The following is a 16850-nucleotide window of genomic DNA, read 5'->3' as shown; positions in this document are numbered from 1 at the left end:
ATAATTCCTTCCTGAAATGAAATGATTGCTACACGGGTGTGTGTATTTTTTTAGGCACCATCCATCCCGTTTAATTGATGAAATACATTGATATTTTCTCATGTTTTTAGCTTGTAGTCTGTAGAATGATATCTTTGAATATCTGTCTCGTCTATTGTGACAACCAACAGCACAACAGGTCTCGGGTATTGTAAATATTCTCCTCCGGTTCAATGTCGAGCAGCTCTGTTTGACCGGCAATATGGCGCGAGCTCTATAGGGAGCTGCACACACCTCTGAGTGCACCGTATTAATTGTGACGGCACAAACAAGTTTCCACACAGCTGTGGATGAGTCCAATCGTAATAAGATGGCAAGTCTTACTCAAGCTAATCAGTGGATTTTCTTGCTTATTTGGAGGCTAAACTGTAGAGAAAAAAAATGAATGTAATTTTTGAAGGAGTGTGCCAGTTGTGTTTTTTAATCTGCATCAAAATTGAATGAATTTTTTTCTCTAAAATTGTTCCCCTGTATTATCACGCCTAAATACGCAATGTTCTCAAATGAGTCAATTCGGCATTATAAATACCTCTTGGTAATTTGAGATGAAGAATAATTCCTTCCTGAAATGAAATGATTGCTACACGGGTGTGTGTATTTTTTTAGGCACCATCCATCCCGTTTAATTGATGAAATACATTGATATTTTCTCATGTTTTTAGCTTGTAGTCTGTAGAATGATATCTTTGAATATCTGTCTCATCTATTGTGACAACCAACAGCACAACAGGTCTCGGGTATTGTAAATATTCTCCTCCGGTTCAATGTCGAGCAGCTCAGTTTGACCGGCAATATGGCGCCATGAAAATGCTGACGTCACGTGCGCGAGCTCTATAGGGAGCTGCACACACCTCTGAGTGCACCGTATTAATTGTGACGGCACAAACAAGTTTCCACACAGCTGTGGATGAGTCCAATCGTAATAAGATGGCAAGTCTTACTCAAGCTAATCAGTGGATTTTCTTGCTTATTTGGAGGCTAAACTGTAGAGAAAAAAAATGAATGTAATTTTTGAAGGAGTGTGCCAGTTGTGTTTTTTAATCTGCATCAAAATTGAATGAATTTTTTTCTCTAAAATTGTTCCCCTGTATTATCACGCCATCGTTGACTTCCATGCTGCAGCACATTGCCCAGCCGCCCCGTGAGCCGCAGTGGCAGACTTTCCAGCAAACATTGGGTTTCTAGAGCTCCACTCCAACCTGCTCAGATCCGGGATGGCAAGTTTGGTCATCCCTGTTTACCTTATCCCCCACAGCTGTCAAGACTCCTACTCTGATTGCTTGGAAGGTATCCAAGGAGTAAAGTAAGTATTTGAAAACCCTGCAGTTGTGTACGTTCTCCCACTTTGAAACCATGGAGGATCTGAAATTTTCATCTGAGATGCATTTCTGTGAGAGATCATCTAAAAAAAAATCGAGAAATCACAATGTTTGATTTAAATAATTTGTATGTTACTGCTGTAAATAAAAATTTGAATACCTGTGAAAATCAATGTCAATATTAGGTACAGTATTTGATTGCAATTACTGGGGTCAAACATTTCCCGACGTTTTTAACCAGGTTTGCTCGCACTACAGCAGGGATTTTGGCCCATTCCTCCACACAGATCTTCTCTGGATCAGCTAGGTTTCTGGGCTGTCGCTGAGAAGCAGCAAGTTTGAGCTAACCTCCAAAGATTTTCTATTGGGTTTATGTACGGAAACTGACTAGGCCACTCCATGGTTATCCCGGTTGTGTGCTTCGGGTTATTGTCACGTTGGAAGACCCAGCCACAACCCATCTTCAATCCTCTAACTGAGGGAAAGAGGTTGTTCCCCAAAATCTCGCAATACATGCATACTCCTTCCTCTAGTGCCGTCGTCCTGTCACATGCAGAAAAAAAACCCAAAGCATAATGCTTCACAGTATGTATAGTGTTTTTGGTTAGGTATTCTTCATTCTTCCTCCTCCCACAATGGCGAGTGGAATTAAGTTCCATTATGGTCTCATCTGACCACATAACTTTTTCCCATGATTCCTATGGATCATCCAAATGGTCATGGGCAAACTTAAGACGGGCCTGGACTTGTGCTGACTTAAGTAGGGGAACCTTCCGTTGGCATGCATGATTTTAAATCGTGACCTTTAGTGTGTTCACCACAGTAACCTAACGCTAACAGGGCCGGTTAAAATATCAACGAGACATGCCAGTAACACAGCAGCAACAGGCTAACACAGCGCTAAGGATAGCACATCGCTTACTCGAAAGTCACTTCCTCCGCACATATATTCCACCGGTCTCATTCTTACCTTTTCTGCTCGAGTGCCCCCTTGCGGGCGTTACAAAAAAATGCACAAATTAGCTACATCACCACATAAACCGCAGGGCTGAAAGTGTGTGAAAAAGTCGTGGCTTGGAGACCAGAAATTACGGTAGTTCTGGGCTGATTCCTCACCTTTTGTAGGATCATTGATAAGCCATGAGGTGAGATCTTGCTGGATCCCCTTTCCCAGGGAGATTGACAGTCATCTTTATCTTCTCCCATTTTTGAATAATTGGTCCAACAGTTGATCTTTTTTCACCAAGCACCTTGGCAGTTGCCACGTAGTCCTTTCCCGTGTTGTGGAGGTCTAAAATTTTGTGTCTGGCGTCTTTGGACAGCTCTTGCGTCTGAGCCATGGTAGTAGTTGGAGTCCTAATGATTGTGTGGGGTGGACAGGTGGTGTCTTTATGCAGCTAACCATTTCACACTGGTTCTTCTAATTTACAATAGTACGTGGAGTGGAGGTTGACTTTTTAGAGGCAGACTAACAGGTCTTTGGGGGCCAGAATTCTTGCTGCTTGGGAGGTGGTCTGGTACTTGTTTGCAGCAGTAACATACAAATAATTTTTTCCAAAAAATAAAACATTATGATCGCTGTGTTTTTTTTTTTTTAGATTCTTTCACAGTGGACATGCACTTAAGATGAAAATTTCAGACACATCTATGATTTCAAAGCAGAAGAACTTGCAAAATCGCAGGGTGTTCAAAGATTTATGTTCCTCACTTCTACCTCAGGCTGGTAAGATGATATTGGTGTCATAGTATTGGAGCATTTTTCCCCCGAGTGCGAGTCCAGAAGTGGCATAATGGCTCAAATACTCAAGTTTTCTCAAATTAGAATGTTCACAACACTCACACCTTGGCGGTGATATTTCAAATACGTTGTTGATACACCCTACCTAACTGTTTGTCTATTGAGGGCCATGCTGGTTGCATTCATAAGAAATGAAACACAAGGCGGCTTCCCAAATATCTGCCATTGAGGAAAAAAATAGAATAAAATTTTTTTATTAGGTATTGGTGAGGCCAGCAGAACAGCGGTGAGATATGCCATTGGTATGTCAGAAGAATTTAAGGTGGAGGTGGGACTGCATCATGAGCCCATTCCTGTTTGCGGTAGTAATGGATAGGCTGACAGACGAGGTTAGACTGGACTCCCCTTGGACCATGATGTTCACAGATGATATTGTGATCTGCAGTGAAAGCAGGGAACAGGCGGAGGAACAGTTAGAAAGATGGAGGTACGCACTGGAAAGGAGAGGAATGAAGATTAGCTGAAGTAAAACAGAATATATGTGCGTAAATGAGAGGGGCAGAGGAGGAAGAGTGAAGCTCCGGCGAGAAGAGATAACGAAGGTGGACAACTTCAAATACTTGGCGTCAACAATACAAAGCAATGGAGAGTGTGGTAAGGAAGTGAAGGAACGGGTTCAAGCGGGGTGGAACAGTTGGCGGAAGGTGTCTGGTGTTCTATGTGACAGAAGAGTATCCGCCAGATGAAGGCAAAGTTTATAAAACGGTGGTGAGGACGGCCATGATGCACGGATTAGAGATGATGGCTCTGAAGAAACAAGAGGAAGCAGAGCTGGAGGTAGCAAAAATGAAGATGCTGAGGTTCTCGCTTAGTGTGAACAGGTTGGATAGGATTAGAAATGAGCTCATTAGAGGGACAGCCAAAGTTGGATGTTTTGGAGACAAGGTGAGAGAGAGCAGACTTTGACGGTTTGAACATGTTCAGATGCGAGAGACTGAGTATATTGGTAGAAGGTTGCTGAAGATGGAGCTGCCAGGCAAAAGAGCGAGAGCAAGACCAAAGAAAAGGTTGATGGATGTTGTGAGGGAGGACATGAGGACAGTGGGTGTTAGAGAAGAGGCTGCACGAGATAGGCTTAGATGGAAAAAGATGACATGCTGTGGCGACCCCTAACGGGACAAGCCGAAAGAAAAAGAAGAAGAAGAATTGGGGAGAGTCACTGATGGTGTAGTGGTACACACGCCTGACTTTTGTGGAGGCGACGTGGGATCGATTCCTGCTCAGTGATGTTGTTGATATCTGCCCTGCAACTGACTAGCGACCAGTTCAGGGTGTAGCTTTCGCCCAAAAGCTGGCTGCGTTAGACTCCTACTCTCCTGTGACACTTGTGGGGATAAGAAGCTTGGATAATGCATGGATGGAAGGTATTGGGGAACAGAAAACCAGATTGGACCCTATTGTGGAAAGCATAACAGAAAATAGATGAATGGTTCTAAATAAATGTACACAATTTCTGTGGATGTTGTGTTTGCGGTAAGCAGGATGCAGAGCTGAAGGAAGTGTGGGAGTGTGCTGCAGGGTACATCCTCCCATCTCTTTTAATGAGGGCTACCTCCTTTTTTCTGGTATCTACTCAAGTAGGCCCCAAAAAGTTTGATACAAAGAACTGAAATAAGTCAACCAGTCTTGCTTGTTGTGCAAGTCTAATCGCATATATGGTGAATTTAAATATACACAGTTTAGAGCAAGGAATGGGGTGGGGGTGGGGGGTTCAGGTGGTAGGGACAATGAGTGAATGATCTATTACATTCTTATGACATTTTTCATCATAATTAACTATTGTGTTAGTGAGTGAACAATGTGAAATGTGTAAAAAATATTTTAAAGGTAGAACAGTGCAGTCACCATTTTTGCTAGGTGAAATTCATTGTGAGAAGACCTATGTGGGTTTTTTTTTTTTTTTGGTTTCAGAAAAGCATGTGTGCACCTTTTACATAAGCAGATGTGGTGTGTAGGCGACAAAAGCACAGGAAGTATGATGCAGGAGCAGGAAGAAAGGCACGCACTGAAAAAAAATGTGTGTGACTCGTGTATGCGCACGCATTAGCAGGAGAGTCCCTTCACTGCCAAGACCTTTGTGTTACCTCAGCTCACACGTGTAAACTTTGTGTGCGCTAATTATCAAAGCCAGGTTACAATGAGCCAGACGTGTGTCTTTAATCTCGAAAGCTCAGTGAGTGTAGAAGCTTCATATTTAAATTAGGTAAGCAGTAGCACCTTAGTAAGTTACACACCACCTTTTATACTGCAAGACTCGGCTATTTGTGTATTTTAGATGCTGGATATTAAACGCTCTAGTCAATTAGCTGTTTTATTTTTCAATGGCAGAAGTCCCTGTTGCAGAGGACTCACTCATACAACCAAGCACTTAAAGGAAGACTTTGTCGAAACTAATAGGAATGGGAGTACATATTAAAAGTTAGTAGATGAGGGTTCAGTGTTTCTTTTAATGCCACAGGTATCCACAGATTTCACCAAGAAACATCTCTAAATTGGAAAAGTATTATCGAAATTCCTCTCTCGCTCAGACATTCCAATGAGCCCGCCTGGAAAACTGACAGCCAATCAGTGTTTGCCACGCCTGCAGTGCTTCCTGTTCTGACCCCCCATTGCTCGATACGTTTCACCGAACAGAGAACATCTACTATCTGGCATTTTGTGGCCGATTTTTGTGAAAAATAATTACAAATAAAACAAAAATAGCATGATGTACAAGGTTCAAGCCTGTGCGCTTGAGCCAGAATACACACATCCAGCAATTGACTCTTATAGAGGGGCGTGGCACTAACTATGAACAATAACAGTCCTTTTATATGGACCGCGGAGATTTGATGCTTTTCTGAGTAGTCGGTTTCGATGTAGATTATACAGCAAGCGTGGCCAGACTTTTTTTTCCTCCAAATTGTACTTTTCAAGCAGTCAGCCTCTCGCGAACGACCGGGGGTTGCACGCGCGGATCGCCGTAAATAGTAACCAGGAAATGTTGTGTGCTCAGAGCCAACAAAGCGAGTGTAACAGCGAGTCGATGCTCCGTGCAATTACTACTCCCGCCATTGAGCAAACAAAACAAAAATAACAATGTACAATGTTCAAGCGTTTCAGCCAGAATGCGCACAGGTGGAAGTCGATGTGTCGGAAGGAGCGTGGTGTTGACGACGAACATTAACAGTCCCGTTATATGGACCGCAGAGATTTGATTCTTTTGTGAGGAGTGGGTTTCAATGTAGAGATTATACAACAGGCGTGGCCATATTTTTTTTTTTCATTCCCCAAATTGTACTTTTCAAACACTCTGCTTCTCGCGTTCGACCAGCAGCGGGGATGGAGGGGGCAGCTTGGTTTGCATGCATGCATCGCCGTAAATAGTAACTGGGAAGTGTTGTGTGGTTACATGTATATATTCATCCATCCATTTTCTTAGCTGCACGATAGTCCCAGGAATGCTGGAGCCTATCCCAGCTGTCAACGGGCAGGAGGCAAGTTTACACACACGCAGACACTGAGAGAACATGCAAACTCCACACAGGGAAGTCCGGGATTGAACAACTGTGCCACCCTCATAACGTATGTTGCTGCTTATACAGTATTAGCACGAGAGGCTTTAACTCAGCAGCTATTAACCAGTAATGATTAGATGCGTGCAAATTTCCCCTGCTGGTGAACGAGCCTCAACTGTGACAGCCGCAGCTGTATCCCGTCAGGTTAACGCCATGGGAGGTTAAAGAAGGAGAAATTTGGGTGCATTTTCTCAGTTTTGTTGCACAACATGTCGGCATCTTGGCTTAGCTAGAACGAATGGTCTGTAATGCTAAGCACTGGAGACGTCAGGGGCGGAGTCAAGGATGTTTCATCTGCATTTGGCTGTGAAAGCTGGCACACATCCAGATTTTGCTCAGATTTCAAAAATGTTCTTTATTTTCATTTTTTTTTTCAATTAATGTCCAAAATATATCTAATAATAATATTACTTCACATTGGAGGGTTTATTGTACATATGAAATTTGGGGAGAGTCTTCCTTTAAGTGTGGTCTACTACTTAGTTTGAAAATAAGTAACTCTTGCCTAGTTGGTACCGTGGCCAAATCCGTGGTAATGCAGAGTCGAGTCAGCTTTTTTTTTTTGTATTTAAATTTAGCTTTTGCATCTTCGCTATCACAGTGTGCATCAATTGTAAATTTCTGTTTTGTGACATTCATGACTGACTTTCCCACCGTAATTGTGCTTTTTCCATGAATACAAGTAGTTTTCACTCAGACTCTACAATTTATTTGTTTGTGTAGACATACTGAATCTTTTCAGCACTTGTCATATTTGTGCCATACCTCTAGTTGACATCCGAGAAATCAAAGAGATCCGACCCGGGCAGAAATCCCGGGACTTTGAACGCTATATGGAGGACTCTGCAGCCAGGCTTGATCAAGCTCACTGCTTTGTAATTCTGTACGGGACAGAGTTTCGCCTTAAATCACTCAGCCTAGCAGGTATGATATTTGACAGGGGAAAAAAAAATGAAGACTTGGTTACTGTGTATGTGTGTTATGTAAAGTGTATGACTTAATTATTTTTTATTGCTTCTGATCATAATAGCAACATCTGATGAGGAGATGACCATGTGGGTGAAGGGGTTGAACTGGCTTGTGGCTGACACACTGAAGTCCCCAACACCACTTCAAATAGAGAGGCAAGGAACTACTAGGTGGACCTGTACCACAACCCTGTCTCGGTTATTTTTTTCAATGCATCACATCCATAATTGTCTCTATTTAGGTGGTTACGGAAACAATTCTATGCTGTTGACCGCAACAGAGAAGATAGGTAAGTTGTTTAAAAGTTTTGTCATTACTTTTTCAAAACTCCGGTACTTCCGGGAGCTACAAACTTGGATATTGTGAGGTGCCATAAAGGAACTAACCTCTCAACCATGCACTAGCATCTCTTCCTGCAGCAGGAAACAGACTGCGTAGGATTTAAGGAGATGCACAGAGCTAGTCATTTTGAGGCTGCGGGGGTTGTCTTCATTGGCCAAAGCTTTCTGTGAAAAGGACGTGCATCTACGTGCATCTTTATATTTGTGTTTCTTTTTTTTTTAAACCAAGCATGTGCTTGTGTTTAGGATATCCTGTAAAGATCTGAAGAACATGCTGAGCCAGGTCAACTACAGGGTGCCCAACATGAGGTTCCTCCGAGAGAAACTTCCGGTAACTTCCCTCTTCTTTTATGGTTACTTCAGTATTTTGCATGAAACTCGAGGTGAAAGGTGTCGACTCTCTTCTTTGTAATTTCTCTGTAATCTGTTTTTCAGGACTCTGAGTTGAGGAATGGAGAAGTATCCTTCAGCCAATTTTCCCAACTTTATCGCAACCTCATGTTCGATGCTCAAAAGAATGTAAGTCTACGCGATGCATCGTGTTTTGTGTCCACTTTTCACAGACACGCCCGTGTCAGTCACTTTGTGGATCCGCTCGACACTCCACCCCCACAGTCCGATGCCGTTGCCAAAGCATGCCTCCTCCCCCATCTGTCTGTTCTCAAATGGCAACAAGATCAATACAATTCAGCTCAAAACTCAGTAGCACTTCTGCTTATAAGCATTAGGATACACACACGAAAACACACATGAAGAGGAAGCAGGCAAGGGTACAATTAAAATAAATGAATAACCTCAGATCCTGCCACGACTAACCACACTCCCACAACACCAGTTTGTGCCCATCCTCAGCCATCCAATTCACTGACATTTTTCCCTCTTTCTCTCAGATGGAGATCCCATTTTTGCAGAGGTAGGCCAAAACTAAACAAATAAGCCAATGGTCAACTACGTACCATATGTGTGCTTACTGAGGCATTACTTTCTCTGCCAGGTTCATTGAGAGACCAGAACAGAGGATCTCCCTTGAGGACTTTAAGAGCTTTCTCCTTGATTCTCAAATGGTAATAATCCCTCTACTACTACAGATATGCTTCCAATAATGCTTGCATATGTATGTGTTTTGAAACACTCTCTGTAAATGTAGGATATGTGGGCCACAGACAACAGCAAGGTTCAGGAGTTTATATTTGGCTACCTGAAAGACCCGCTTAGAGAAGTCGAACAGCCATATTTTCTCCAAGATGAGGTACAGATGCTCATATACTCTTTATTTTCCTGATTTTATTTTAGGGGCTTTTTGCTGACCACTGTTAAAATGTTAAATAGTTATGCTTTCCACCCAGCCCATCCCTCCAAATAGCCATATTGTTTGTTTAGGTTGGTGGCAAAAGAATCCCTCATGTTGGCCTTAAAAAACACACATGCAATTAGATTAGCTTGCCTGTGGCGTCATGTGCATAGCATACATAAAGTAACCGATCCTCTTTGTGGTTGCCATAGAGCAGTGATTGACTAAACACAGCAGAGAACAGAGAGCATTTATCCTCAACAGCCTGTAGGAGCTGGTACCATCTCTGAATGCATAAGGTCCTATTATGGGACATAATACGGTTTCATGCTGGGAATCACTCACGGAAACAAGGCTTACGTCGCTATGTGTTCTGTGAATTGTAAAACCACTTTATTCTTATCATGATGCTTAATCTATTTCTATTGCTGGATCATCTCCTTCTTTTACAGATACATGACTATATACTGTAATTTCTCGAGTATAATGCGTCCTGAAGTATAATGTGCACCGGCAAAGTTGACCTAAAAAAAATCAGGAAAACCCTTCTACCAATGAACAATCCGCACCACCAATTTGCTGCAATCCATATGATCAAAATATTAGGAATTATCTGTATTTCTATTTTGCTAGGATTATACTTTTATTGTTTGTACTTGTATTGTTTTTCAAAAAAATCATGTGTGCAACAATTATTAATAATCTTTGTGCATGTACTGATGCAGCGGTAATATATATCTCAGGACAGGCCACAGGACATGCTTGTCCTGGTCGTTGCAATTGTCAGAACAGAATCCCTCAACGAACTCAAATAAATACTCAATGGTGGCATAACATTTTATTAATACTGTTGATAACACATATTATAGTCTTAAATAATTTAACTTTTTTACACTGTTTAACTTGAAAAAAATTTTCCATTACATATTTGTGCACAAAACATTTGCCCATAGTGAAGTTTACCCACTATATTACACATCCTTGCCCAAGACTTCAAAAGGTGCATCTGACTCATCTCCAATCTGAAAAATATCCATTGTAGCTACCTTTGTGCATCACTGTCAAACACATCCTTGATGACTTGGTCCAGTTCTGATGCCTCCTGCATTCATGAACAGTGATCCCATCTTCCTCCCACAGCATGTCATCCTCTGTGCCATCCATGGCACTTGTGAGGAAACATTTTCTGAATCCCAAGAGTCTTGGTTCCCTTTATTCCTCATTATTGTCAGCGCTTTTAGGGGAAGGTCCACTGTGCGAAAGCGCAGCCTCTTTCTCCCGTTCGGCTAACGTCAGGTTGCTAGCAAAACGAGCGCTCAAACTATGAAGAAATAAACGTAATGGGCACTTTTAAAAATGCGAGCATTTCAATTATGTGCGCTATTTTTTTTTAAATTATCATACGATCGTACTACGTAGTTTCAGCTCACGTTGCTTTGGTTCCGGTTTGGTTGCGTCATAGGCCGGAGTGATGACACATTTCTTTTAAAAGCAGCTGCACAACCAGCCCTTTTTTGTCTTCATTTAAGATAAAAAAATCACGGGCAGTCGTTTTTGATGTTTGGTGCAGTAGCAACAAATATGCTACGCTAACGATTGTAAAATGCAAAGCTTTCCCCCAATACACCCCCTGAGGAGGTCAGAGTTCAGAGTTCAGGTTGGTGGCGGGCATTACCGTAATATATAAATGTGTAACGTAAGCCATCGAATATCATATCGAAATTTATATGTATACCTTTTTTTAACCACTCTATGTACCGGCATGCGACTATACAATGTGATTGTATTTTTATTTTTCATCCATACCTGAATATAATGCACTCTATTGACTTTTTGAAAATATTTTGGGAAAAAATTGCGCATTATTTTCTAGAAATTACGGTAAGTCAGGATGTTGTCCAATGTTTGTTGCCCATATGGGAACTTTTTCGATTCATATTTGATCAGTAAAATATTTTTCTTGTTCCTATGGGCTCACCTGTGTAGTTCCTGACATACCTGTTCTCTAAAGAAAACACCATCTGGGATTCTTCCTTGGACCAAGTGTGTCCAGAAAATATGAACAATCCCTTGTCCCATTACTGGATATCCTCATCACACAACACGTAAGGATCCGGCTTGTTTCTATCTCCACTAGTTGTTTGGTTTTGGGAATGCTAAAGTCTGGCAATTAAGTTTGAAACTCTCACGTGAAACAGAAGAGCCTTTGAACTGACATCACCTATCAGATAAAACGCGGTTTTTCAACAATCAAATTCCAGAATGAGAGGCCTATATTTTGCAGGAAAATGCATGTCTTCCTTCTATTGAAAAGCATGTCAAGTGCTGTTCAAATGCGGACCTTTTGTGCTGGCTGCCATACAATACTCATTGAAAAAGCAGAATGACAACTTCCGATGTTGCTTTAATTGTGTTTGAAATGAGTGGCAGCATGACGTTTGTGCGTGTGAGTGATGCCGGTGTGATTACAGTGTCAATGCTTCAGAATGAAAGGTGAATGCATACTTTGACTCGTCACGTTTATTTTTAGGTACTTGACAGGAGACCAGTTTTCCAGTGAGTCGTCTCTGGAGGCGTATGCTCGCTGTCTAAGGATGGGTTGCCGCTGTATTGAATGTTAGTAAACACTATGCTGTTTGACTGCTACTGTAGCTGACACACCCTCACGCGCACACACACAGTGGCAGTTTCATAACTACTGTACATTGTGTTACACGTGAGCTGATCAAGCTGGTTTCCTTGACTTGTGTCAAGGTGTTTGTTTATGTCAGAAACATAAGTAAATAACACATCACAATGAGTTCCAATAGCAAGTCGGGTTTTGGTTGTAGCTCTGCGGTACTTTTCCCATTCCTTTTGACTCCTTTTTTGTAGTGTAGTTGCTGAATGTGTTTGTTTTTGCAGTAGACTGCTGGGATGGTCCAGATGGAATGCCAGTAATCTACCACGGGCACACCCTCACGACAAAGATCAAGTTTTGTGATGTGTTGACCACCATCAAGGAGCACGCATTTGTTACGTCAGAGTGAGTGTCCAGAGGCTGTCAGCCACCTCTGTGTCTGGTTCCAGGCGTCCCCGGTGATATATGACAAAGATAATTAGGCTCCACACATAAAATGTGGAGAAACAATGTAGCCTGAGGAAATTCTTCCATGTGAGAAAATAAGATAAGAAATGGCACCCAAGTGCAGTGAAAAGGGAAGTTGCAACTTTTAAGTCTGATCTTTCCCATAGGTTTCCCATCATCCTGTCCATTGAGGACCACTGTAGTATTGTCCAGCAGAGGAACATGGCCACTTACTTTAAGAAACTGTTCGGCGACATGCTGCTGACCAAGGCAGTAGATATCGCTGCAGATGGCCTGCCATCACCCAACCAGCTGAAGAAGAAGATCCTCATCAAGGTTGAGCTTCCCATGTCATTTTTTAAAATTCATGTGTCATGGCGAGTATGCCGTATACTCTATTTTCTCTTTTGCACACATTACATTATGTGTTTTTCATTGGAAAATTGCATTTTTCCCCTTCATACTGTGTATTATTGCAATTACATTTGAATGTTCAGCCTCAATGTGAATATTTCACCTCAATTCTCTCCTCTTCTGCACGGCAGCATAAGAAGCTCGCTGAGGGTAGCGCCTACGAAGAGGTGTCCACATCTACTCCCTACTCGGAGAACGACATCAGCAACTCCATAAAAAACGGGATCCTATATTTGGAGGACCCCATCAATCATGTAAATGCATTTGCAATAGTTTAAATTCAACATGTAACTTCTGGGATACGCAATTCTGTTCACTGTTTCAATAACCTTGTTCTGCTTGGAATCAAATATCTGCGAATTGCCTTTCCTGGTGGTCAGATTTCTGTTCAACACATGGACATTCTAAATAATTAATGTAGCTCACACATCCTGCCTTTTCATATCCTGTCTCTCTCTCTCTGTCTCTCTCACTGCAGGAGTGGTATCCTCATTTCTTTGTCCTGACCAGCAGTAAGATCTACTACTCAGAAGAGACCTCGAGTAATCAGGGTAATGATGAGGAGGAGGAGCATAGAGAGGTTAGTAGTCATCCATCGGCTGTGAATAGAGAATTCCCGATGCTAGAAGTAGATCTTTGCAACAATTCAAATGTGAGACGCCAAGTACTTCCTGTTACTGGTGGATTTGAGCCGTTTATTAGTCCGCCCCTCTAATCGACAGGTTTCCAATGGGATGGATCAGCATGTTACGGAAAAGTGGTTTCACGGAAAGTTGGGTGCAGGGCGGGACGGGCGACAGATAGCTGAGCGGCTGCTGTCGGAGTACTGCCTAGAGACTGGTGCACCTGATGGCTCCTTCTTGGTTCGAGAGAGTGAGACCTTTGTGGGAGATTACACACTTTCGTTCTGGTATGTTCCACGGAGGGCATTACATTTAGTTCTGACAGTATTATTCACATTATAAAATGCTGTAAATGCCTGCATTATTATAATTTTTTTCATTCCACTTTGTTAGTTTTTTTGTGCTACATTTGGGATATCAAATGAGTACTACCGTGACGTATTAATGAATCATTCTTGTGAATGTGCATTTTATGACTTGAATTTTGTCATGTTTGGATCATTCACTTTGTGTCCATCAATGCATTCACTTGGAATAAGTGGGAGTCACATAAGGAGTAATCAATGAAAGTAACAGATTAAGGACTGTATATGCTCAGTTTTCCAAGCACCCTGGAAAATAGGGACCCAGATACACATCCATCCATCCATCCATCCATCCATCCATCCATCCATCCATCCATTTATTTCTGAGCCAGTCGTCCTCACAGGGGTTCCGGGAGTGCTGGAGCCTATCCCAGGTATCATCAGGCAGGAGGTGGTGTGCCACCTGAAGTGGTTGCCAGCCAATCACAGGGCACATAGAAATGAACAACCATTCGCACTCACAATCACACATAATAATCACACAATTTAGAGTCTCCAGTTTATGCATGTTTTTGGGATGTGGGCAAAAACTGGAGTGCCCTGACAAAATTGACGTAGGCACAGAAAGAACATGCAAACGCTACACTGCTGGGGCCGGGATTTAAACCCTGATCCCCAGATACAAATGGAAAATTAAACCAAATACACTGCTTTATATACTGCAAATCTCCTCATAATCTGTCTGCAACACTTGCTCGATATTTCCTGGAAACGGCCTGACAATGTATTTTGCAAAACAGTAAATAAAAACAACAACAACGTTCTAATAAATGACATCACCGATTGAGTTAAAATGGTACTTATTGTTACATTTTTACCCTTTACAATTCATATTTATTTTCCAGGCGCTCTGGACGAGTGCAGCACTGTCGCATTCACTCCCGTCAAGAGGCTGGCAGCCCCAAGTTCTACCTGACTGACAACCTTGTATTTGACACGTTATTTGCCCTCATCAACCACTACCAGCAGGTGGCCTTGCGCTGTAATGAATTTGAGATGAAGCTGACTGAACCTGTGCCGCAAACCAATGCACATGAGAGCAAAGAGTGAGACTTGGTCACATTTAAAAAATTGACAAATTGTTAATAGTGTTGCATTGTTTTTAAGCTTACCATGATGTTGACAGCATGTATTCTCTTTCATCTGAATGGGAATCGTATTTATTGGCTACGTTCAAACACACAAAGGAAATTGTCTTTTGTAGTGAGGATTCACTCTAATACTATTGCGAAACACGCCACTTCAATTAAATATACATTAAGGACAGTGGATCTCAAACATAAAAAAATACATATGTAACTCTCCAAGTACCACCATAATGACCAAAATTTGAATAGAGTAGCATATTTGGGTTAAGCGTATATTAAAAACTTAGATTTTATTGCTATAAGTATTAAACATGGCTTAAAGTACTCCGGCGTATGTTTTTTTTAAGACTATGTATGTCTATGTTTTAAAAAAATCCAAGATCTTAAGTTACTGTCCAGTAAATAATATATAGCACCCCGAAATTTCAATATTGTAAAATTTCAGCTATCCATCCATTTTCTTTTGCCGCTTATTGTCACAAGGGTCGTGGGGAGTGCTGGAGCCTATCCCAACTGTCAATGGGCAGGAGGCGGGGTACACCCTGAACTGGTTGCCAGCCAATCACAGAGCACATCGAGACAAAGAATAGTTGCACTCACAATCACACCTACAGGCAATTTAGAGTGTCCAATTAAAGTTGGATGTTTTTGGGATTTGGGAGGAAACCGGAGTGCCCGGAGGAAACCCACGCAGGCACGGGGAGAACATGCAAACTCCACACAGGCGGGCCTGGGATCGAACCCGGAACCTCAGAACTGTGAGGCCAGCTGATCTACCGTGCCAAATTTCAACTAAAAAAAATTTACCAATAATGTGTTAAATTGTAAATAATCAGGTCCTTTTTTTTCCCCATCACATGGTTATCTGCTTATAAAATAATTATTTAGATGATAATAAATTGGTTATCCATTCATAAACTATCTGCAGTGGACCTAAGCTACTGTGATATTATGCATAGTTTGAGCAAACACCTCACTGAAAAACGAAACTGTGAGGATATGCGGCTTTGAAAATGGATGGATGCACAACTAATAATTCACTGATAAAGTACTGCACATTAAAGTTAAAGTTAAAAAAGGATGAACTAAATTACAGTAGTAACTTAACAAGTGGACAAAATTGTTGGTACAGCTCTGTTCATGAAAGAAAAACCCTGTGGTCACAGAAATAATATCTGACAAAAATAAAATAATAAGGTAAACAACCGTAATTGTGGTTCACCAGAATTATTTTAAAAAACTCAAAACAGATTTCTTTGCATAACCTTGGGGCAATCACTGCTGTCAAAGTTTTTTTTTTTTTAACTTTCAATGAGACATTGTGCAGCAGTTCAGAGAATACCGAAGATAAGCGGAAAATTTGATTTCCTTCCCTCACGAACAGTGCTTGGAAGATGACAAAACCCTTTTTTTAATTCCAGGTGGTACCATGCTAACCTATCCAGGAGTCATGCTGAGAATATGCTGATGAGGGTTCCTCGAGACGGGGCGTTTCTTGTCAGGAAGAGGGCTGAATCCAACTCATTTGCTATTTCCTTCAGGCAAGTAGCTGCGACTTAATTATGGACATTTAGAGAGATTGTCAAGATAGATAGGCTATTAATCGTGTGGCACTTAGTCATTTATTTTGTGTCTGTTTGCCATGCAGGGCTGAGGGCAAGATTAAGCATTGTCGTGTACAGCAGGAGGGTCAGACTGTAGTGCTGGGCACCTCTGAATTTGACAGCCTTGTAGATCTCATCAGCTACTACGAGAAGCACCCTCTGTATCGCAAAATGAAGCTGCGCTATCCCATCAACGAGGACACACTGGAAAAGATTGGCACTGCTGTGAGTACCGCGATGGACTGAGCAGATGATGATAATTACAAAATTCTTTAAAGGAGAAATCCAGTGCTTTGCATGAACAGTGTATCCAATAGGTCATGTAATATGTACCCTATTTTGAAAATGTGATTCTAAATCCTCATTTAATAGTGT

The 16850-nt window shown here is 41.7% G+C and overlaps 1 protein-coding gene across 3 annotated transcripts in view; it reads left to right on the top strand.

Annotated features, from left to right (window-relative positions):
- Positions 1-16850, top strand: part of plcg1 (phospholipase C, gamma 1) — a 40135-nt gene that overhangs the window by 13487 nt on the left and 9798 nt on the right. For all 3 annotated transcript variants that reach the window (XM_061811825.1, XM_061811834.1, XM_061811844.1), the window contains 18 exons: positions 7485-7637; positions 7744-7837; positions 7924-7971; positions 8270-8354; positions 8459-8542; positions 8914-8936; positions 9018-9087; positions 9171-9272; positions 11301-11419; positions 11845-11930; positions 12219-12339; positions 12549-12717; positions 12927-13049; positions 13274-13375; positions 13518-13705; positions 14629-14829; positions 16293-16412; positions 16520-16700. In XM_061811825.1, coding sequence (XP_061667809.1) covers positions 7485-7637; positions 7744-7837; positions 7924-7971; positions 8270-8354; positions 8459-8542; positions 8914-8936; positions 9018-9087; positions 9171-9272; positions 11301-11419; positions 11845-11930; positions 12219-12339; positions 12549-12717; positions 12927-13049; positions 13274-13375; positions 13518-13705; positions 14629-14829; positions 16293-16412; positions 16520-16700 — 2069 coding nt within the window. The remainder of the gene's footprint in view (positions 1-7484; positions 7638-7743; positions 7838-7923; positions 7972-8269; positions 8355-8458; positions 8543-8913; positions 8937-9017; positions 9088-9170; positions 9273-11300; positions 11420-11844; positions 11931-12218; positions 12340-12548; positions 12718-12926; positions 13050-13273; positions 13376-13517; positions 13706-14628; positions 14830-16292; positions 16413-16519; positions 16701-16850) is intronic.

This window comes from Syngnathoides biaculeatus, chromosome 2 (genome assembly GCF_019802595.1).
Source record: "Syngnathoides biaculeatus isolate LvHL_M chromosome 2, ASM1980259v1, whole genome shotgun sequence".
Lineage (NCBI taxonomy): Eukaryota > Metazoa > Chordata > Actinopteri > Syngnathiformes > Syngnathidae > Syngnathoides > Syngnathoides biaculeatus.
This window is presented reverse-complemented; position numbering and strand designations above follow the sequence as displayed.